Source organism: Nomascus leucogenys, chromosome 19 (genome assembly GCF_006542625.1).
Source record: "Nomascus leucogenys isolate Asia chromosome 19, Asia_NLE_v1, whole genome shotgun sequence".
Classification (NCBI taxonomy): domain Eukaryota; kingdom Metazoa; phylum Chordata; class Mammalia; order Primates; family Hylobatidae; genus Nomascus; species Nomascus leucogenys.
Window position 1 is genome coordinate 54,673,704 of NC_044399.1, and position 22,718 is coordinate 54,696,421.

Genomic DNA, 22,718 nt, shown 5'->3' on the forward strand with positions numbered 1-22,718 from the left:
ATCTCCGATCTTCTTGAATCTGAAAAACACTAAAATCAGCAAGGATAATAGAAACAGAAACATACACTTCATCAACAAACTAGGTAACATTTATGGAACTAAAATACATAAAGGTGAACTGCCTAGGGCAGTGAAAATTACAATGACAAAGAAAGACACACAAAGGATCTGCCACTGAAGATCATGGACATGACTGTCAGAGTACAGTTTTCCTCCCAAAAAGAGATAGCACACCCTAAAGGGTAATAAGGCCAGTCCCTCCACATTTAAACAAGCATATGAGGCCTGGCTCTGCAGACCATGTAAACCCTAACTGACAGCATAGGAATGGCAAGGAAGGTGAGAATGAACAAAGAAACTGTAAGATGAATTATCTTTATAAGACGGCATCTAACAGTCTGGCGGGAAGACAATGTCTTGCAGTGACCAATATTTTTTAGTAGAAGAATAAGTCAACCCTATCTCTTATTTACACACACATATACTTCATTATTAGGTAGGGCTTCACTGTAAGTGAGGGAGGCTGCATGTTAGTTTAGTGTATACATGGACTACTCAAGATACCTATCCCTTCCCCTACAATATCCTTCCAAAACTAGGTTTTCCAAGAAAACTCCTTTTATTCAAAGAAAAATAATAAGCAAAAAGGAAAAACCAGGACAGGGCTCATTTAAAAAAAACAAAACAAAACAAAAACAAAACCTGCTCCCAAAAAAGAGCAAACAAAACACAATAAACTAGATAAAATGAAGAACATGCATGAGAAGATTCTGCCATAGAGCAAACTAAAATTATGACCAAATATCTTTCCACAAAATAAAATAATTTAATTTTTTAAAAACTTAATTTTTTTTATCCTTAAGTTTTTTTTATAGATATGGGGTCTTGCCACGTTGGCAAGGCTGATCTGGAATTCCTGGCCTCAAGTGATCTGGCCTCCCAAAGTGCTGATTACAGGTGACCCACCATGACGCCTGACCAAAAAATTGTTTTCTTTTTTTTTTTTTGAGACAGAGCCTTGCTCTGTCCCCCAGGCTAGAGTACAGTGCCACAGTCTTGGCTCACCGCAACCTCTGCCTCCTGGGTTCAAGCAATTCTCAGCCTCCTGAGTAGCTGGGATTACAGGTGCGTGCGACCACACCCAGCTAGTTTTTTGTACTTTTAGCAGAGACAGGGTTGTACTATGTTGGCCAGGCTGGTCTCAAACTCCTGACCTCAAGTGGTCTGTCCTCCCAAAAAAATTGTTTTCTATGAAACAAGAGCCCAGTGAAATGTAAGAGCTTATGGAAATAACATACAGATGCTCAAAGAAATAAAACAAGATGAAAAGTAGAATAACAGAGGTCAGGAAAGTAATGAATAAAAAACCACCAAGGAAAGAAGAGTTATAAAAGATATAGCAGAAAGGAGATTAGATACTAACCCAGTAAGAAATAAAGGCAACAGGCTTGGGAAAACAGAACAAAACAAAAAGACCTAAGAGTTTAAAAGGATTAAGAAGAAAATTACAAAAAGACCTAAGAGTTTAAAAGGATTAAGAAGAAAATTATAGACAGGGAAAACAAAAGGATGTAACATAACACATAATTTATGTGTAAAAGAAAACAGAAAAATGAACTAGGGAAAAAAATTAAGATAAATTTCCCATTTTAACGATATTGATTCTTCCAATCCATGAGCATGGGGTGTTTTTCCATTTATTTGTGTCATCTCTGATTTATTTTAGCAGTGCTTTACAGTTCTCCTCATACAGATTCTTTCACCTCCTTCATCAGCTGTATTCCTAGGTATTCCATTTTCTTTTTTTTTTTTTTTTTTAATTTTGGAGACAGATTCTTGCTCTTTCACACCCAGGCTGCAGTGCAGTGGCACGATCTAGGCTCACTGCAACCTGTGCCTCCTGGGTTCAAGCGATTCTCCTGCCTCAGCCTCCCGAGTAGCTGGGATTACAGGCGCCCACCAACACGCCTAGCTAATTGTTTGTATTTTTAGTAGAGACGGGGTTTCACCATGTTGGTCAGGCTGGTCTCGAACTCCTGACCTCAGGTGATCCACCTGCCTCAGCCTCCCAAAGTGCTGGGATTACAACAGGCGTGAGCCACTGTGCCCAGCCAGTATTTCATTTTCTTTGTGGCTATTGTAAATGGGACTGTGTTCTTGATTTGACTCTTAGCCTGGACATTATTAGCGTATAGAAATGGTACTAATTTTTTGTACACTGATTTTGTATCCTGAATCTTGGGGTAAAATCATTTATCAGTTCTAGTAGCCTTTTGACGGAATTTTTAGGGTTTTCAAAGTATAGAATCATATTGCCAGTGAAGAGAGAGAGTATGAAAACTTCTTTTCCTATTTGGATGCCTTTTGTTTCCTTCTCTTGCCTGATTTCTCTGGTCGCAAAATGACCATGCTGCCCAAAGCAATTTACAGATTCAATGCTATTTCTATCAAACCATCAATGTTATTTTTCACAAAATTAGAAAAAATTATTCTAAAATTCATATGGAACCAAAAAAAGAGTCCAAACAGACAAAGCAATCCTAAGCAAAAAGAACAAAGCTGTAAGTATCACGTGACCTGACTTTAAACTGAACTATACAGCAGCCCAAACAGCATAATTCTGGTATAAAAACAGACACACAGACCAAAGGAACAGGATAGAAAATTGAGAAATAAAGCCACACACCTATAACCATCTGATCTTTGATAAGGCTGACAAAAACGAGCAATGGGGAAAGGACTCCCTATTCAATAAATGGCGTGGGGATTACTGCCTAGCCATATATAGAAAAATGAAACTGGACCCTTACTTTTCACCATATACAAAAATTAACTCAAGTTGGATTAAAGATTTAAATGTAAGATCTCAAAGTATAAAAATGCTAGAAGAAAACTAGGAAATACACTTCTTGACATCAGCCTCAGAAAGAAATTTTGGCTAAGTCCCCAAACACAATTGCAACAAAAATAAAAATTGACAAGTGGGACCTAATTAAACTAAAGAGCTTCTGCACAGCAAAAAGAACCATCAACAGAGTAAACAGACAACCTACAGAACTGCATCCAACAATGGTCTGATATCCAGAATCTATAAGGAATTCAAATAATTGAACAAGCTAAAAACAGACAACCCTATTAAAAAATGGGTAAAAAGGAAATGAACAGACACTTCTCAAAAGACATACGAGGGGACAACGAACATGAAAAAATGCTTATCATCACTAACCATCAGAAAAATGCAAATCAAAATCACAATGAGATATCTCACACCAGTCAGAATGGCTATTAATAAAATGGCAAAAAACATCCCATATTGTCTAGAGACTAGCGGGAAAAAGTAAAAAAATAACAGATGTTGGTGAGGCTGTGGAGCATATGTACTGCTTGGTGGGAATGTACAGTTCAGTCATTGTAGAAAGCAGTTTGAAGATTTCTCAAAAAACATAAAACAGATCTACCTTTGACCCTGCAATCCCATTACTGGGTATATACCCAAAGGAAAATAGATCATTATACCAAAAAGCATTTTTTGGTATAATGTATTTCATGTTTATTGCTGCACTATTCACGACAGCAGACAGAATCAATCTAAGTGTCCATCAATGGTGGACTGGATAAAGAAAATGTGGTACATACACACCATGGAATACTATGTACTAGGCAGCCATAAAAAAGAATGAAATAATGTCCTTTGCAGCAACATGGATGGAGGTGGACGCCTTAATACTAAGCCAATTAACGCGGAACAGTAAATCAAATAGCTCATGTTCTCTTAAGGGGTAGCTAAAAATTGAGTACACATGGACATAAACATGGGAACAATACACACTGTGGACTACTACATTGGGGAAGAAAGGAGTGAGGTGTGGGTTGAAAAACTACCTACAGCACCCTATGCTCACTACCTGGGTGCAATATACCCAGGTAACCCATCCAGTAAAGAGAGAAAAAATCAAGTTAATTTACAAATTTGAAAAAATCAAGTTGGATTCAGACTTTTACACTACTACAGCCAATCCTAGAAACAATGGAGCAATATTGTAAATTCCTTGGGAAAGGATGCCCAAGAATTTTATGCTGAGCCAAACCGTCCTTCCAGTATGAAGGGAATAAACTGGCTCAAACACACAAGAACAGAAAACACATTTTCCATGAACCCTGATTTGATCATCTTCTCATGAAGCCCAATAAAAGACGGTAAGAATCAATTTTGAAGTTTAAAGATAATTTAATGCAAACCCAGAAGAACTGACCAATTTGCCTAAAACCGTAACTAAACCTTTACTAGACTAATTCTCCTGATATCAAGCTGTTGACCTCAGAATCCTTATGTAGTTGGTAACAAGAGGCTAGAGATAGTACTGGAAGAAAATAGTGAATTTAGTCTTAAAACTGAGAGTAAGGAAATAATATGTAAGATGGACACATGAGTAAATACTGTCTGTAATAAATGCAAGTATTTCCATATAAATCTCCCTACCTGAGAACAGCCTCGTCAAGCTCTTGTGGCCTATTAGTTGCACCCATTACAAGTACTCTGTCATCTCCAGCAGACTGTACCTACAAGCAAAAAATCTTTTTTCAATTCATTTAGAAAAGTAATAACAAATATAAAGATATTTGTATTTTTAACTTTGGCCATTTAATAGTAAAATATATATACTAAAATGCTGCCACATTAAAAATATCATAATCAACACTTACACCATCAAATTCTATTAGAAATTCAGTTTTTAGGCGTCTACTAGCATCGTGCTCCCCTTCTCTTCTTTCACACAAAAGGCTATCAACTTCATCTAGAGGAAATACAAGTATAAGACTTTAATTAAAGACCAAGCTATGTGAGTCATCTGAGATTAATCTAGTTTACTACTTATTAATATAGTGGGTCCTATAAAATTCATTAGATAGTCTTTAAGCTTGCCCTTCTTTAAAACTTCTTCCTTCTGAATAATGTTTCCAATCGTATCTTTCCTATTTGGAGAGGGAAATTTCACAAATAGTCAACTAACTTAGTTGGAAAATATGTTCTTACCTATAAAAATTATAGAAGGTTGAAGTTCTCGAGCCACAGCAAAAAGAGCCCTCACCAATTTCTCTCCTTCTCCCACCTAAAACAAAGCATTATATTGTTATACACATAAAATGCAACATTATTCCAGTTTTTTAAATTTTATGTTGAAAATCTAGCACACAGGAATTTAATTTCCCTTCCTTAAAACAACCAAAGATTTGGTTTGAGAAAGGGGAGAGTAATACTGAACCGTCCCTTACAATTTTAGACAACAGACTGTGATTTCATACAGCCTGGTAAGTGCTTTAAAAATTCATCTGTTTTGCTTCACCCTGCATTTCTAAGACTTGAGAATGAAACAGCTATTCAGTCAAGGATATAACTAGTAAGAAAAGGGGAAGACTAGGGGAGAGAAAAAGACGCTGTACATATTCTTTAAGCCCTAGATTACAGGGTATATTTATAGAAGCAAGTAAGTTGGAATGTGCTCTCCTAAACAAAACTTGCTCTATTAAGAACACCGTGAAAAGTCATTCTCACATAAATATCAAAATTTCTTTTCTTTTCCTTTTGTTTTTTTTTTTTTTTTTTTGACAGAGTTTTGCTCTACAGCCCAGTCTGGAGTGCAGTGGTGCAATCTTGGCTCACTGTGACTTTTGCCTCCTGGGTTCAAGTGATTCTCATCCCTCGGCATCACAGGTAGCTGGGATTACAGGCGCCCACCACCACGCCTGGCTAATTTTTGTATTTTTAGTAGAGATGGGGTTTTACTATATTGGTAAATTCATTAGATAGTCTTTAAGCTTGCCCTTCTTTAAAACTTCTTCCTTCTGAATAATGTTTCCAATAATATCTTTCCTATTTGGAGAGGGAAATTTCACAAATAGTCAACTAACTTAGTTGGTCAGGCTGATCTCAAACTCCTGACCTCAAGTGATCCACCTAACTTGGCCTCCCGAAGTGCTGGAATTACAGGTGTGAGCCACCGTGCCCAGCCAATAAATATCAAAATATTTCCAGATAGTCCAGAAGGTCAGTGAACACCCCTTGAGACATTCCCAGGTGCTGACACCATACAAAGGCCATTTTATACACCATAGTAACGAGTCATGAGATCTGTGATAATCCACTGTAAAAATTTTTCTGTCCTCTAGGTGGCATTTACTCTTTTTACTGAAGATTTAACTTAAAAACAAAAGAAATGTCACCAGATTTAGAATAATCAAAACAAATATTCTAGGCCAGGTGCGGCGGCTCACACCTGTAATCCCAGCACTTTGGGAGGCAGAGGCGGGCGGATCACGAGGTCAGGAGATCGAGACCATCCTGGCTAACACGGTGAAACCTCGTCTCTACTAAAAATACAAAAAATTAGCCAGGCGTGGTAGGGGGTGCCTGTAGTCCCAGCTACTTGGGAGGCTGAGGCAGGAGAATGGCATGAACTCAGGAGGTGGAGCTTGCAGTGAGCCGAGATCGCACCACTGCACTCCAGCCTGGGTGACAGAGCAAGACTCCGTCTCACACACACACACACACAAAATTATCAGAGCTGAAAGAAATCTCAAAAGATCATCTCCTATGACATTAACATTTTACAGATGAAACAGACCAAAAGTTATACTTTCTTAAGGCCAGTTCAGGATGTAAAAGTTATGCTAGAGGCTGGGTGCAGTGGCTCATGCCTGTAATCCCAGCACTTTGGGAGGCCAAGGTGGGTGGATCACCTGAGGTCAGGAGTTTGAGACCAGCCTGGCCAACATGGTGAAACCCTGTGTCTACGAAAAATACAAAAATTAGCCGGGCGTGGTGGCGCATGCCTGTAATCCCAGCTACTCAGGAGGCTGAGGTGGAAGAATTGCTTGAACCCAAGAGTCGGAGGTTGCAGTGAGCCGAGATCGCACCACTGCACTTCGGCCTGGGGCGAAAAAGTGAGACCTTGTCTCAAAAAAAGAAAAAGCTAGGCTAGAATCCCTATCTCTTAACTTCCACAACAACACTTTCCATTATACCATGTGCATAATGTGGGTAAACATGCTTTAATAACAACTTAAAGACCAGGCACAGTGACTCATGCCTGTGATCCTAGCACTTTGGGAGGCCGAAATGGGAGGATCATTTGAGCCCAGAAGTTTGAGACCAGCCCTGGCAACACAGTGACACCTTGTCGCTACAAAAAAAATTTTTTTTTTTTTTGAGATGGAGTCTCGGCTCACTGCAATCTCTACCTCCCAGGTTCAAGCAACTCTCCTGCCTCAGCCTCCTGAGTAATTGGGATTACAGGTGCCTGCCACCACAACCCGCTAATTTTTTGTATTTTTAGTAGAGACAGGGGTTCACCATGTTAGCCAGGCTGGTCTCGAACTCCCGACCTTGTGATTCGCCTGCCTCGGCCTCACAAAGTGCTGGGATTACAGGCGTGAGCTACCACCTCCGGCCCCCCAAAATTTTGTTAAATTAGCTGGGCATGGTGGCACGTGCCTGTAGTCCCAGCTACTTGGGATGTTAAGGTGGGAGGATCACTTGAGCCCAGGAGGCTGAGGCTGCAGTGAGCCATGATCACGCCACTGTACTCCAGCCTGGGCGACAGAACAAGACCCTGTCTCAAAAAATAAATTAATAAATACATAGAATAACAACTTGTCAAATTTCACATAGGAAGTAAAGTGTGATAAGGAAAACAGGTACCATTTTATAGTTACTCTTAACTACTTTAGAATATTGAGAACATTTTAAGTACTATGGTTTATTAAAATATTTAAAGAAACTTACAGAAGATTTTACTTAGCAGAGATAATACAAGAAAAATATTACTGCCCACATGGAGACCATCTTCTAGTGGAGGTGACAGTTAATATTATTAACGTCTCTGATTTTTTTTTCCTAGTATTTAAATCTAGCAGCATACTGATGCACTGAAGACCAAACTACATTTTGAAGACTGTGTGGAAAAACACTGTAAACTGGCAAGAACTATGTGAATGTTCGTTTTTTTTTTTTGTTTTTTTTTTGAATACTAGATAAGCAGGTTAACAGTTTGGACATATAAGAAAAATATAAAAATTAAATCTATTTGTGTAAAAAAGCACAACTACAACTACTTGCAACTATCTGGATAAATCTCACAAATATAATGCTGATGAAAGAAACCAAATACGCATACACACAAAATCCTGTATCATTAGATTTATATAAAGTTCAAAGGCATGCTAGCTTTGTCTATGATGTTAGTAGTCTAGTGGTTTTGAGGGAGAGGAGAGTGGATAAAGATGGTGGAGTGCCTGGAGGGATTTTAGGGCCACGGGTAACAATTTATTTCTTGACCTGGGTGGTGATTATGGAAGTGTATTCGCTCTGTGGTAATCTAATCCACTGAGCTGTATACTTATGCTATAAATACTTTTCCACATGTAAGTTATTCAATAAACAATGTTAAACAATAATACAACATGTTAAGATACATGTGTAACTGATTTTTTGTGGAAAATAATCTAGATATTTTAATAACACAAATGTTGTCCATGTCTATGATGCAGTTCCTCCCAAAAGCTTTCTCAGGATATATCATGAGATAGAACATCTACATATTATACAATGCTTTTTTTTTTTTTTTTTTTTTTTTGAGATGGAGTTTGCTTTTGTTGCCCAGGCTGGAGTGGAATGGCGCAATCTCAGCTCACCGCAACCTCCGCCTCCTGGGCTCAAGTGATTCTCCTGCCTCAGCCTCCCGAGTAGCAGGGATTACAGTCATGTGCCACAATGCACAGCTCATCTTTTGTATTTTTAGTAGAGACAGGGTTTCTGCATGTTGATCAGGCTGGTCTCAAACTCCTGACCTCAGGTGACCCGCCCACCTCGGCCTCCCAAAGTGCTGAGATTACAGGTGTGAGCCACTGTGCCTTTTTAACAATGCATCCTTTTTAAGTCTTGAAAGTCAGGTCACATCTGAGGTAAAATATTCAGTTCTTATCTAGGCATACTGACAAACTGGCATGAGACCACAGAAAGACAACTAAAATAGTAACTATTCTGGGGGCCAGGGGTAGCAGATACAACATTAAGTTCCTATATATTTGAAAGGCTGTCTCATAAAAAAAAAATTGAGTTTTGTTAAATCAAGTATGTAAAAATTAGAAAAAGCAGATTTCAGTTACACATAAGGAAAAAATTGTATTAGCTAGAACTGTCAAAGTGACAGACCAGACATTTCAATTTTCTTTTTCTTTTCTTTTTTTGAGATGGGATCTCACTCTGTCACCCAGGCTGGAGTGCAGTGGCATGATCTCTCGGCTCACAGCAAACTCCACCTCCCAGGCTCAATAAATCCTCCCACTTCAGTCTCCCAAGTAGCTGGGACCACAGGCACACGCCACCATGCCCAACTAATTTTTTGTATTTCGGGTAGAGACTGGGTTTCGCCATGTTGCCCAGCCTGGTCTTGAACTCCTGAGCTCAAGTGATCCATCTGCCTTGGCCTCCCAAAGTGCTGGGATTACAGGCATGAGCCACCACACCTAGCCTCAACTTTCTTAAAAGTAAACTTGCTTCAAGATATTCAGGCAGTATCAGAATTAGAGGTTAAGATCATGAATGCTATGTTGTTTCTGGAAACATGAAGATGAAACAGAGTACTCTTGAAACAAGTATGAATAAAAGAGAATGGTTGCTGTAGGCCAGGTGTGGCGGCTTATGCCTATAATCCAGCACTTTGGGAGGTAGATGCGGGCGGATCACGAGGTCAGGAGATCGAGACCATCCTGGCCAACATGGTGAAACCCCGTCTCTACTAAAATACAAAAATTAGCCGGGTGTGGTGGCAGGTGCCTGTAGTCCCAGCTACTCGGCAGGCTAAGGCAGGGGTATCGTTTGAACCCGGGAGGCGGAGGCTGCAGTGAGCCGAGATTGCACCACTGCACTCCAGCCTGGCGACAGAGCAAGACTCCACATCAAAAAAAAAAAAAAAAAAAAAAGAGAGACAGAATGGTTGCTATAATATTTTTAATGAAAGGCCACACTCATTGGAGCTCAAATCCTAGTTTCCCACTTCCTGGTTATGAGATCCTGAGCAGATCACTGAACTCTGTAATTCCCTAATTAATAAAATAGAGGTATGAGAATAATATCTATACCTCGTATGATTACTCCACAAATATTTATTCAGTACCTACTCACGGCCAACTACTGAAAATCGAAGTGAAGAACACATGGTGATAGTCTCTGCCCACATGAAGACCATCTTCTAGTGGAGGTGACAGTGATATCAGATACAATTAAAATAATCCTATCAATGAATATGAATTTCAACTCCAATGAGTATGAAAATGAGGTGCAAGTGGTGCTAGGAGAATAATAAGGGGGAATAGTTTGGAGGGTCAGGGAAGGTTGTAACATTTCAACTGGTATATGAAGAATAAGTACAAATTAACCAGGAGAAGATAGTGTTCCTGAGAAAGGAAACTCCATGAAGAGGAATCCCATGAGGAAAAAGCATAACAATATTTGAAGAACTATCTAAAGAAGAGGGAGTCTTAGCAAACAGACTTCAAAAACTATGGGTCCAACACCAAGGCTATCTCTATCATAGTGACGGAGGCTACTTTAGTCCAATGCCATAACAACTATGGTCAACATGTCAAGTTTGCCTTTAACTCACTACTCATTATACAACCTTACAAATAAGTTTCCCATACATGTCTATAGGTACAGGGAGAGAACATGCTGTTCATAGCAGCTAGACAATTCTGATCTCATGTCTGTTCCAAAGACATAGATCTGCTCTTGGTATACTGATAAAATCAAGTTTCTCTCTCTGCAAAACTGTAGACAGCAAAGTTACCCTTTGAGCCTCTCTTGGAAAGAGGCTATCTGGATATCATGTGGTGATGACCTCTGGATTAACCTCTGGATTTTTTTTTTTTGTTGCTCAGACTGGAGTGCAGTGGTGCCATCTCGGCTCACTGCAACCTCTTTCTCCTGGGTTTGAGCAATTCTCGTGTCTCAGCCTCCTGAACAGCTGGGATTACAGGTGCGTGCCACCAAGTCTGGCTAATTTTTGTATTTTTAGTCGAGACGGGGTTTTGTGGTGTTGGCCAGGCTGGTTTTGAACCCCCGACCTCAGGTGATCTGCCAGCCTCGGCCTCCCAAAGTGCTGGGATTACAGGTGTGAGCCACCGCACCTGGCCTCACCTCTGGATTTCGGTGCAACAAATGCCAACACTTCAAACTTTTACAGGTAACATGTTCTTTCATCAGAGATTCACATTTCAGTTTAAGTATGTTTGCCAAAACACTTTTAACCATAAAAGTTTGTTTTGTTTTGTTTTTGAGACGTGGTCTTGGTCTGACGCCCAGGTTGGAATGCATCGGCATGATCGTGGCTCACTGCAACCTCAACCTCCTCGACTCCAGTGATCCTCCCACCTCAGCCTCCTGATTCGCTGGGACCACAAGTATTCGCTGGCATGTCCAGCTAAATTTTTTATTTTTTGTAGAGATGGGGGTCTCACTATGTTGCCCAGGGTGGTATCAAACTCCTGGCCTCAAGCAATCCTCCTGCCTCAGTCTCCAAAAGTACTGGGATTACAGGAGTTAGCCACCATGCCCCCTTTGTTTTGTTTCTTTGAGACAGGGTCTCACATTGTCACTCAGGCTGGAGTGCAGTGGCATGATCACAGTTCACTGCAGCCTCAACCTCTCAGGCTCAAGAGATCCTCTCACCTCGGCTTCCCGAGTAGCTGGGACTACAGGTGCGTGCCACCACACCTGGCTAAATTTTTTATTTTTTGTAGAGAGGGGGTTTCACCATGTTGCCCAGGCTGGTCTCCAACTTCTGGGCTCAGGTGATCTTCCTGCCTTGGCCTCCCAAAATGCCAGGATTACAGGCATGGGCCACTGTGCCCGGCCAATCATAAAGGTTTTGATAAAGGCCAAGCAGAGACTAAGGTATCACTGGGAGGAGGAGGGGGCAACCAAGAGAAAGGGAGAAACAGAGAAAGACAAAGCAGTGTAAGGTTTGACAGAAACTACTTCACAGTTTTGCAATGCACCAGTTATATTTACACACTAGTTCTGCACACCAGACAAATTACTCTCTTTAAGCACTGTAGTTATGCTTGCCCTACCCCAAAACTAGACTGAGCATTTCTTTGAATAATACTATAGGGTCAGTAGAGGGTGAATGGAAGAAGAAAACTAAATTATAAACAATCAAAAGAAAACAGGGAAAATCTACTGGCCAGGTGTGGTGGCTCACACTTGTAATTCCAGCACTTTGAGAGTCCGAGGCAGGAGGATTGCTTAAGCCCAGGAATTTGAAAGTAGCCTGGCAACATAGCGAGACCGTGTCTCTATTACCAAAAAAAAAAAAAAAAAAAAATTAAAACAGGGAAAATCTTGTGTCAGATTTTAGATCAGAATCAGAAGGCCAGAAATACTCAGTTTATGCCATCAGATCTGCATTCCTATCTGGTGGCTCCTTGAGATAAAATCCACTTTACTTGAAGCTTAAGTGGAAAGTGATAGTATTTGTTAATGGGTTGAACTGTGTTCTCCAAAAATGTGTTGAAGTCCTATCCCTAGTACCTATAAATGTGACCTTATTTGGACATAGAATTGTTGCTGATGACAAACTTAAATTGAGATCATTAGGGTGGGCCCTAATCCACAGGGGAAATTTGGACAGTGACAGATACAGGGAGAATGCCACATGACGATAAAGACAGGAGGGATGCATCTACAAGCCAAGGAATACAAAAGATTGCCAGCAAGTCACCAGAAGCTAGGAGAGAGGCAGGCAACATACATTTTCCCTCACAGCCCTCAGGAGGAAGCAACCCTGCCAACATTTTGACTGATCTTGGACTTCTACCTTCCACAACTGTGAGACAATAAATTGCTGATGTTTAAGCCAGCCAGTTTACGGTATCTTATTATATGGCCCCAGTAAACTAATACAGTATTTGACAACACAAATGTACATAACTTTCTACTCTGAAGATTGATATTCATCATATGTAAATAATAGATACAAAACTCCTAGAAAAATATTTTCATGAAATATTATTACCATTTATAGTTAACACAGTAACATTTAGACAGTAACTTAAAATATGACAATATTGGAAACAGAGCACTCACGTATTTTGAAGTTAAACTTGCAGCACTTATATTAAAGAAGGTTGCATTCGATTCTGCAGCTACTGCTTTAGCCTTTAAAAATCACAAGAGCAAATATTAAATTAGTTCAATATATTACATTTAAAAGATAACCATATTTACCGATTTAAGTACTAGAAAAGATTCTCTAAAAATGTAAGCTATGAGGCCGGGTGTGGTGGCTCATGCCTGTAATCCCAGCACTTTGGGAGGCCGAGGCAGGTGCATCACTTGAGGCCAGGAGTTAGAGACCAGCCTGGCCAACATAGCAAAATCCCATCTCTGCCAAAAATAAAAAACTTAGACAGGTGTGGTGGCGTGTGCCTGTAATCCCAGCTACTTGGGAGGCTGAGGCATGAAATCCGCTTGAACCCAGGAAGCGGAGGTTGCGGTGAGCTGAGATCACTCAAAAAAAACAAAACAAAAAAAAACAAAAGTGTGTAATAGCAAAAAGCAAGTTATAAAGAACAGACTCAGGGACAAGATAAAGTTTCTTTTTTTCATATTATCCCAAATATCTCAACAGAAAACTCAAATTTGAAGAGAACCCTTACCAGCATTGTCTTCCCATTCCCAGGTGGACCAAAGAGTAACAGTCCTCTGGCAGGAGCTCTAAGCCCTGTGAACAACTAAAAAATACATACTTTAGTTTACAACTATGATTCTAGAGACATTTTAAGTACTGTCATCTAAAAAGCATCATTTTTTCAGTATCATCTTCCCAAACAGAGCTGCCCACAGCTTTAAAGGAAACACATAATCATAAATTAGCGTAATAATTAAAAACAGCCGGGTGTGGTGGCTCAACACCTGTAATCTCAGACTTCAGGGGGCTAAGACGGGAGGATTACGTGAGCCCAAGAGTTCAAGACCAGCCTGGGCAACATACGGAAACTCTGCTTCTACAAAAAATAAAAAAAATAAAAAAATTAGCTGCGTGTGCTGGATCGCCTGAGCTCCCAGCTATTCAGGAGGCTGAGGTGGGAGGATCACTTGAGCTTGGGAGGCCAAGGGTGCAGTGAGCTTTGATCGCACCACTGTACTCCAGCCTGGCTGACAAAGTGAGACCCTGTCTCAAAAAAAAAAACAAAACAAAATGAAATAAAACCAACTCCTCGGTGGTAAAAATGAAAGCAGACTGCTTAAACAAGACATATCGAACACAGGCATGTTTCTCTACTTAGAAACCCACCAAAATAATACTAAATGAATAAAAAAGATATGAATCTTCCAAACAAAAATAGAAAAGGAGATTAACACAATGAATTCCCACAAAATGGAGAACTGATAAAGTGTGGTAAATCATTTAGCAGAGCTTAAATCTAAATGCCTACTTGTGAAGGGATACCTAGATACAAGAAGCACGCTGACGTGAACAAAAATCCTGGGAAGGTTCAGGAATTGGATGTATCAGGCACCACAGAAAGCAGTAGTAAGGCAGGCAGTCAAAAACAGAGGAACTGGAGGGGCACGGTGGCTCACACCTGTAATCCCAGCACTTTGGGAGGCTGAGGCGGGCAGATCATGAGGTCAGGAGATTGAGACCATCCTGGCTAACATGGTGAAATCCCGTCTCTACTAAAAATACAAAAAAATTAGCCGGGCGTGATGGCGGGTGCCTGTAGTCCTAGCTACTTGGGAGGCTGAGGCAGGAAAATGGCATGAACCCAGGAGGCGGAGCTTGTATTGAGCCAAGATTGTGCCATTGCATTCCAGCCTGGGCGACAAAGTGAGACTCCGTCTCAAATAAATAAATAAATAAATAAATAAACAAACACAGGAACTGATTGAAAGTTGATATGAGGAACTCCCCACCAAAGGCAGTCAAGCAGGTACCAACCACCACCAAAGCAGGAGGCAGGAGTTTCACTCTCTAAAGAAATAAGTCAGAGTATCCAAACTCAGGGACACTACGCATGGCAGGAGTCAAGGGTGGAGCCCCAGACTGAAAACATCTCACCTACACTTTAATAATAGTGAAAGTGTATGTACTTTTATTATTTATTAGCCATGAAATGGCTAATATCCAACTTTAAAAAAAAAACTTCTGCTGGGCGCAGTGGCTCACGCCTATAATCCCAGCACTTTAGGAAGCCGAGGCGGGCAGATCCCCTGAGACCAGGAGTTCAAGACCAGCCTGACCAACATGGAGAAACCCCGTCTCTACTAAAAATGCAAAATTAGCTGGGTGTGGTGGCACATGCCTGTAATCTCAGCTACTCGGGAGGCTGAGGCATAAGAATTGCTTGAACCTGGGAGGCGGAGGTTTCAGTGAGCCGAGATCGTGCCCTGGTACTCCAGCCTGGGCAACAAGAGTGAAACTTCATCTCAAAAAATTAAAAATTAAAATAAATAAATAAATAAATAAACTTTTTTTTAGTGATTTTAGTTTTATAGAAAATTGAGCAGAAAGTACAGAGTTCCCATATAACCTCTCATTCCTTTCCAATTTCCCCTACTCTGAATATCTTGTATTAGTACATTTGTTGGAACTAATGAAAAAATATTCGTATATTATTATTAACTGAAGTCCATATTTTACATTAGGGTTCACTCTTATGTTTTACATTCTGTGGGTTTTGACAAAGGTATAATGACATGTATCCACCATTGGATTATCATAAAGAACAGTTTCACTGCCTTAAAAATCCACTGTGCTCCACCTATTCATCTCTCCCCACCTCGCCTGGCAACCACTGATCTATTTACTGTTTCCATAGTTTTGCCTTTTCCAAAACATCATATAGTCAGAATCCTATAGTGTAGCCTCTTCAGATTGGCTTCTTTCATTTAGCAATATGCATTTATGGTTCCTCCATATATTTTTGTGGCTTGATAGATCATTTCTTTTTATTGCTGAATAATACTCCATTACATGATATACCAAAGTCTGTTTATCCATTCACCTACTTATGGATGCCTTGGCTGCTTCCAAGTTTTGGCAACTATGAATAACGCTGCTAGAAATATTCATGTGCAGTTTTTTGATTAGATGTACATTTTAAACTTATTTGGGTAAATACTAAGGAGTAAGACTGCTGGACCACATGGTAAGAGTTTTGTAAGAAACTGTCAAACTATCTTTAGTTTTGTAAAAAACTGTCCAACTATCTTCCAAAATGGTTCTACCATTTTAGATTTCCATCAGCAATGAATTAAAGTTTCTGCTGCTCCACATCCCTGCCAGAATTTGGTGGTGTCAGTGTTTTAGATTTCAGCCATTCTAATAGGAGTGGCAGGGTATCTTGTTGTTTTAATGCGCAATTTCCCTAATGACATGATGTTGAGCATATATTCATATGCTTGTTGTCATCTATCTATCTTCCTTGGTGAGGTGTCTGTTCAGATATTTTGCCCATTTATTAACTGGGTTGTATATTTTCTTATTGCTGAGTTTTAAAAGTTCTTTGTATATTTTGGATACTGGTCCTTCATCAGATAATGAATTTTGTAAAGTCTCCCACTCTGCTGCATGTCTTTTCATTCTCCTAACAGCGTCTTACACAGAGCAGAAGTTTATAATTTAAACAAAGTTCAACATACTGATTTTTTTTTTCAAGGATCATGTTTTGGTATTGTACCTAAGAAGTCACTACCAAACCAAAAATTTTTCTCATGTTATCCTAGATTTTCTCCTATGTTATCCTCTAGAAGTTCCAGTTCGCATGTTACATTTAGGTCTATGATCCATTAAAGTTTATTTTTGTGAAAGTTATCAGGTCTGTGTCTAGATTAACTTTTTTGCGTGTGGATGTCCAGTTGTCCTATACCATTTGTTGAAAAGGCTATCTTTTCTCCACTGAATTGTCTTTGTCCCTTTGCCAAAGATCAGCTGACTTTATCTGTGTGGGTTGATTTCTAGGCTTTCTGTCCAGTTCTACTGTTTTATTTGTCCATTCTTTTGCCAATGACATGCTGTCTTGATTAATGTAGCTTTACAGTAAGTCTTGAAAACGGGTAGTTTCAGTCCTCTGACTTTTTTCTTCTTCAATACTGTGTTGGCTGTTCTAGGTCTTTTGCCTTTTCATATAAACTTTAGTTTGTTAGTATCCACAAAATAACTGGCTGGGTTTTGATTGGGACTGCACTGAATCGATATATGAACTTGGGAAGAACTGACATCTCAATATTTAGTCTCCCTGTCCATTTACATGGAATATCTCTCAGTTTACTTAGATCTTTGATTTCTTTCATGAGTGCTATAATTCTTCTCATATAGACCTTCTACAACAAACTTTGTTAGAACTACACGTATTTCATTTTATTAGTGTTAATATGAATGGTATTATGTTTTTGTTTTTGTTTTTTTTTTTGAGACGGAGTCTTGCTCTGTCCCCCAGGCTGGAGTGCAGTGGCGTGATCTTGGCTCACTGCAACCTCTGCCTCCTGGGTTCAAGCGATTCTCCTGCCTCCGCCTCCTGAGTAGCTGAGATTACAGGCACCTGCCACCATGCCCGGCTAATCTTTGTATTTTTAGTAGAGACGGGGTTTCACCATATTGGTCAGGCTGGTCTTGAACTCCTGACATCAGGTGATCTGCCCGCCTCGGCCTCCCAAAATGCTGGGATTACAGGTGTGAGCCACTGCGCCCGGCGGTATTGTGTTTTAATTTCAAATTCCAGTTGTTCACTGCTGGTATATAAAAAAGCAATTGACTTTGTATATTAACTTTGTATTCTATACCTTGTCATAATCACTTATTAGTTCTAGGAGCTCTTTTTGTTGGTTCATGTTATCTGCAAACAAAGATATTCATCTATTTTTTTTTTTTTAAATATAGATGGGGTCTCACTACATTGCCCAAGCCGGTCTCGAACTCCTGGACTCAAGCAATCTTCCTGCCTTTGCCTCTGAAAGTGCTGGGATTATAGGTGTGCGCCACTATGCCTATCCTTCAACTGTTTTTGACCTATTAAAAACAGTAATTTCAGCCTGGGTGCAGTGGCTCACACCTGTAATCCCAGCACTTTGGGAGGCCAAGGCAGGTGGATCACCTAAGGTCAGGAGTTCGAGACCAGACTGGTCAACATGGCAAAACCCCATCTCTACTAAAAATGCAAAAATTAGCCAGGCGTGGTGGTGCATGCCTATAATCCCAGCTACTTGGGAGGCTAAGGCATGAGAATTGCTTGAACCTGGGAGGCAGAGGTTGCAGTGAGCCAAGATCATGCCAAGGCACTCCAGCCTGGGCAACAGAGTGAGACTGTCTCAAAACAAAACAAAAAACAAAACAAAACCTAGTAATTTCACATGGCTCAACCTAACAGAAAACAAAGTCCTCTCTTCCCACCCATTTTCTGGAACAACAATAGTCAAGCTTGTATTCTCCAAACAGACTAGAAAATTCTTTTCTAGAGAAGCCAAATAACCCCTGAAAAAAAAGACTGACAGCTATAGCCATTTGGAGAAACCCAAATAAACAGTAGGCTTGCTACTTGATCATCCTGTGATTAATGGGCTCTCACTATCAACAATTTACTTACAGCACAGAGTCCTAATCAACTTTTTTATTGTTCCACGTAACACAAGTGGACAACCAGAATAACCAGACATTCGAGGGAAGCTTCCAATATGAAAAAGCTTAAGGCAAAAAGAAAAGAGGAGGCATCTGGAAGAAACAGATAATAAAGTAAACAAAAGAAAACTTCACAAAAGCTCTCAGAGACATAAAAGAAGACACTGCATCTATGAAATAAGAATAGGGCCAGGCATGGTGGCTCATGCCTGTAATCCCAGCACTCTGGGAGGCCAAAGCGGGTGGATCACCTGAGGTCAGGAGTTTGAAACCAGCCTGGCCAACATGGTGAAACTCTGTCTCTACTAAAAATACAAAAATTAGCCAGGCATGGTGGTGGTGGGCACCTGTAATCCCAGCTGCTTGGGAGGCTGAGGCAGGAGGATCACTCGAACCCAGGAGGCAAAGGGTGCAATGAGCTGAGATTGCACCACTGCACTCCAGCCTGGGTGACAGAGCAAGACTCTGTCTTTAAAAAAAAAAAAAAAAAAAAAAAAAGTGAGAAAGATGAAACAAAAAAAAATTTTTTTAATTAAAGAATTATAGAACCTTTCTCAGAATTGAAGGATGAATATCTAGAAAGGTACAAGAGGGGCTGGGCGCAGTGGCTCACGCCTCTAATCCCAGCACTTTGGGAGGCTGAGGAGGGTGGATCACCTGAGGTCAGCAGTTCAAGACCAGCCTGAAACCCTGTCTCTACTAAAAATACAAAAATTAGCTGGGCGTGGTGGCAGATGCCTGTAATCCCAGCTACTCGGAAGGCTGAGGCAGGAGAATCGCTTGAACCTGAGAGGTAGAGGTTGCAGTGAGCTGAGGTTGCACCACTGCACTCTAGCCTGGGCGAGAAGAGTGAGACTCCTTCCCCGCCACCACCCCAAAAGAAAGAAAGAAAGAAAGAAATGTACAAGAGGGAAGAAGAAAAGAAAAAGAAAATGCATCAAGCACATCATTATAAACTATTAGAAGAGAAGAATAAAGAGAAGATCCAAAAAGCTTTTGGAAATTGAAATAAGAAGTCCAATGCTATCCTGATTCCTGATCTTCTGTCTCTAATACAAAGCAACACTGGAAGCTAGAAGACAATAGATAATGCCTTCAAAATACTCAGGGAAAATAGTTTCCAACTTAAATCTTGACATCCAGTCAATTATTAATAAGAGAAGACAGCAGAATAAAGGTATTTTCAAAACTACAGCATCTCAAAATATTCCCTCACACAAACCTTTTCTCAGTTACTGAAAAATGTAGCCATCAAAATGAGAAAATAAATCATGAAAGTGGAAAATATGGAATGTAAAAGACAGGAGATACATAATAAAGAAAGAGGAAAAAAGGAAAAGGAAATTATGATGGTAGTAAAGACACATTAGAGAACAACCACTTTGACACAGCCATGGAAAGGATTTGGTCTTGAATGAAAAGAAGAAGGTGGTTCCAGGAAAGGGTATTCTGAAAAAAAAAAAAAAAAAAAAAAAAAAAAGACCTGAGTTAACAGGTTTTTAGATTGGTTTGGCCATGTGGAAATTAGACTGAAATGGAACAGAATAATTATCAATCAATAAGATGAAAATGAAGCAAATGAAAAAATAACACAATTACTTAGGGGAAAAAAAGGCTGTAGAAGGAAAAAATAGTATGCTACTTGGCTTGGTAATGAATAATATTTAAAAGCACTAAATATTCACTGTACTCCAGCCTGGGTGAGAAAAAGTGGGAGGACAGGAGTAGAACGTGCGTGGTATGATGGAGCTAAGGGTTCATTTACTATGATATGCAAGTTAATAGATTCGAAAAGGAAAGAAAAGTTAAGAAATGGCTTTATAAGATTATTTAAAGAGGTAAGTTCTAACATTTTTGAAAGAAGAAAGGCTTATGTTTAAGCTAGTATATGAAAGATAACATCATATTTAGAAATTCATGGAAATTTCTGTAATCTCAGCTACTTGGGAGGCTGAGACAGGAGGATTGCTTAAGCCTAAGGCCACGCTGGAGAACACAGCGAGACTCTGTCTCAATTAAAAAAAAAAAAAAGAAAGAAAGAAATTCATGGAAATTTTAGTAGATAGAGAAGAGCTTTTTACAACTGGAGAACAATCACATTCTTCTATCAATCTCAAAGAATCACATTTAAGCAGCAAGAGAACAAAATAAGAAATATAAAAGCTCAAAATAACAGACAAGCTGCACAGGATATGGAAGAGATCTATGAAATAAGGACAGAAGAATATACACTTTCTTTGTAAAATATTTGAGAAAAATATTTAGACAGATCACTGTGATATACTTTAAAATGTAGTCTTGCTTTTGGGTGAGAGGGCATGTTCTGTTTTCTGCTATATAGTTTGAGTTTTTTTTCAAAGATTAATATTTGCAACTTTCAAAAATTATGTTTAATGTTAAGATATAATTAAAAACATGGTCCAATGGGATTGAAGGAAGATGGTGAAGTTTTTCAATATCTCCTTCCAGGGCTATGGCTTCATGAATGAGCAAGATTTAAAGCACTTGTTTTAAGTAATTCTGAGAACAATCTATCTCAAGTATCTTTAGTATTATCTCCTTAAAACCAGTTTTAGATGACTAATTATGATTCTGTGTTTCTACAGTGAAATAAAAATTCCAGTATACTCAAGAATGCCTGCCACTCACCTTCTTGATATAACCTAACAATGTCTCTGTTGTGGTCTATGTAAGCTTCCTACTATGGGGAATTAGGAATAAAGCTGATTTTTTTACACAATGGAGGCATGTTATGGGATAAGTCTTATCCATTCATAGGCTTAACATGATTCATTTTGTGAGTCTGTTGTGAAAAGCTGAGATAGGACAACAATATTCCCTTTCTTGGAAATCTGAACTACAAGGAAAAAAGTTCCATTTGGCAGGTGTGGTGATGTATAGACAAGTTTGTACCAGGATATAAACCTTGAGACCTGGCTCTACCACAGATCCTGCTCTTCCTTAGGTCTCAATTTGCTAAGTTTACTAAGGTTTCTACCCCTCCTGAGGTCAGGTTATTCACCTTTATTTGAAATAACTTGCAACTGGCATTTTTACATTATTACAGCTTCTTAATTGCACATTATGCTACTACCATGAAAATATGCCTAAATTCAAATTCATATGTTACTTATTATTTTAGATATGTTCTCTATAGGCCTGGGTAAAGCAAAAGCTGAATTACTTTTCTTGCATAGCCTAAATATTTCCTTGGTATTACCTTCACAATTTTAGATACATTTTTCTACCGTAAAAAGCATGTCCCTTAATAAATAAATGTAAGAATTAGGTAGCAGCTATAGCACTAAACAGGCAGCTCTAATCTTAGAAAGGTATTTCCTAGGTCTACCACTTAACTAAAATCTTGAGCAAGTCATTTTAGTTCTTAGGACTAGTTTCTTTATCAATGAATGGGTCAAAAGACTGCTAAGATCCTTTTCAGGTCTATAATTATGTAAATCCTCTTTGAGCAAGCTTTTTTTTTCAATATTTAGTTTACAGCATTTACTAATCTTATATAACTCCAGCAAAATGTTAGCTCAATACATAAGCTATGTTTCCCAAAGTGTGACCTGAGGTGGTACACGACATAAATCCAGTTCACATAATGACAAATGCTTTCTATTTTAATAATTATCTAATTATTTTACTGGGTATTAGCAAAAACCTAACTAGCATATCAAATCAGTGATTTTATGTACTTAGAATGAGTAATAAGTAAAATATACTTGAAAAATATTCAGTAAGTTCTAGTACAGTTGGTACTCACTTACAAGTGATAAACACCATAAAGGCAGTATGTGAATGATTCAGACTATGGAAAAATTGATACAGCCATAAAACCTTTGCACATTTATTTAATAATGCACCCACCACAATGTGTCACACAGCTTATTTCCACTAGATGTTGTAGGTAGGTCCATAAGATTTTAATGTTAATAGTGAAATAACTGTGACCCAGAAGTGAGTCTTCAGATTTATTCTTTGCAATATTATTGGAACAGCACTAAATACACCATTTGTGAATTGGAAAAATTC

At 39.2% G+C, this 22,718-nt stretch overlaps 1 protein-coding gene across 4 annotated transcripts in view; it reads right to left on the minus strand.

The window, feature by feature from the left end:
• The window catches only part of SPAST (spastin), a 90,569-nt gene that overhangs the window by 16,496 nt on the left and 51,355 nt on the right, over positions 1–22,718 (minus strand). For all 4 annotated transcript variants that reach the window (XM_030800079.1, XM_030800078.1, XM_003262711.3 and 1 more), the window contains 5 exons: positions 13,720–13,794; positions 13,148–13,219; positions 5,036–5,111; positions 4,705–4,796; positions 4,481–4,560 (listed from right to left, as the gene is read on the minus strand). In XM_030800079.1, coding sequence (XP_030655939.1) covers positions 4,481–4,560; positions 4,705–4,796; positions 5,036–5,111; positions 13,148–13,219; positions 13,720–13,794 — 395 coding nt within the window. The remainder of the gene's footprint in view (positions 1–4,480; positions 4,561–4,704; positions 4,797–5,035; positions 5,112–13,147; positions 13,220–13,719; positions 13,795–22,718) is intronic.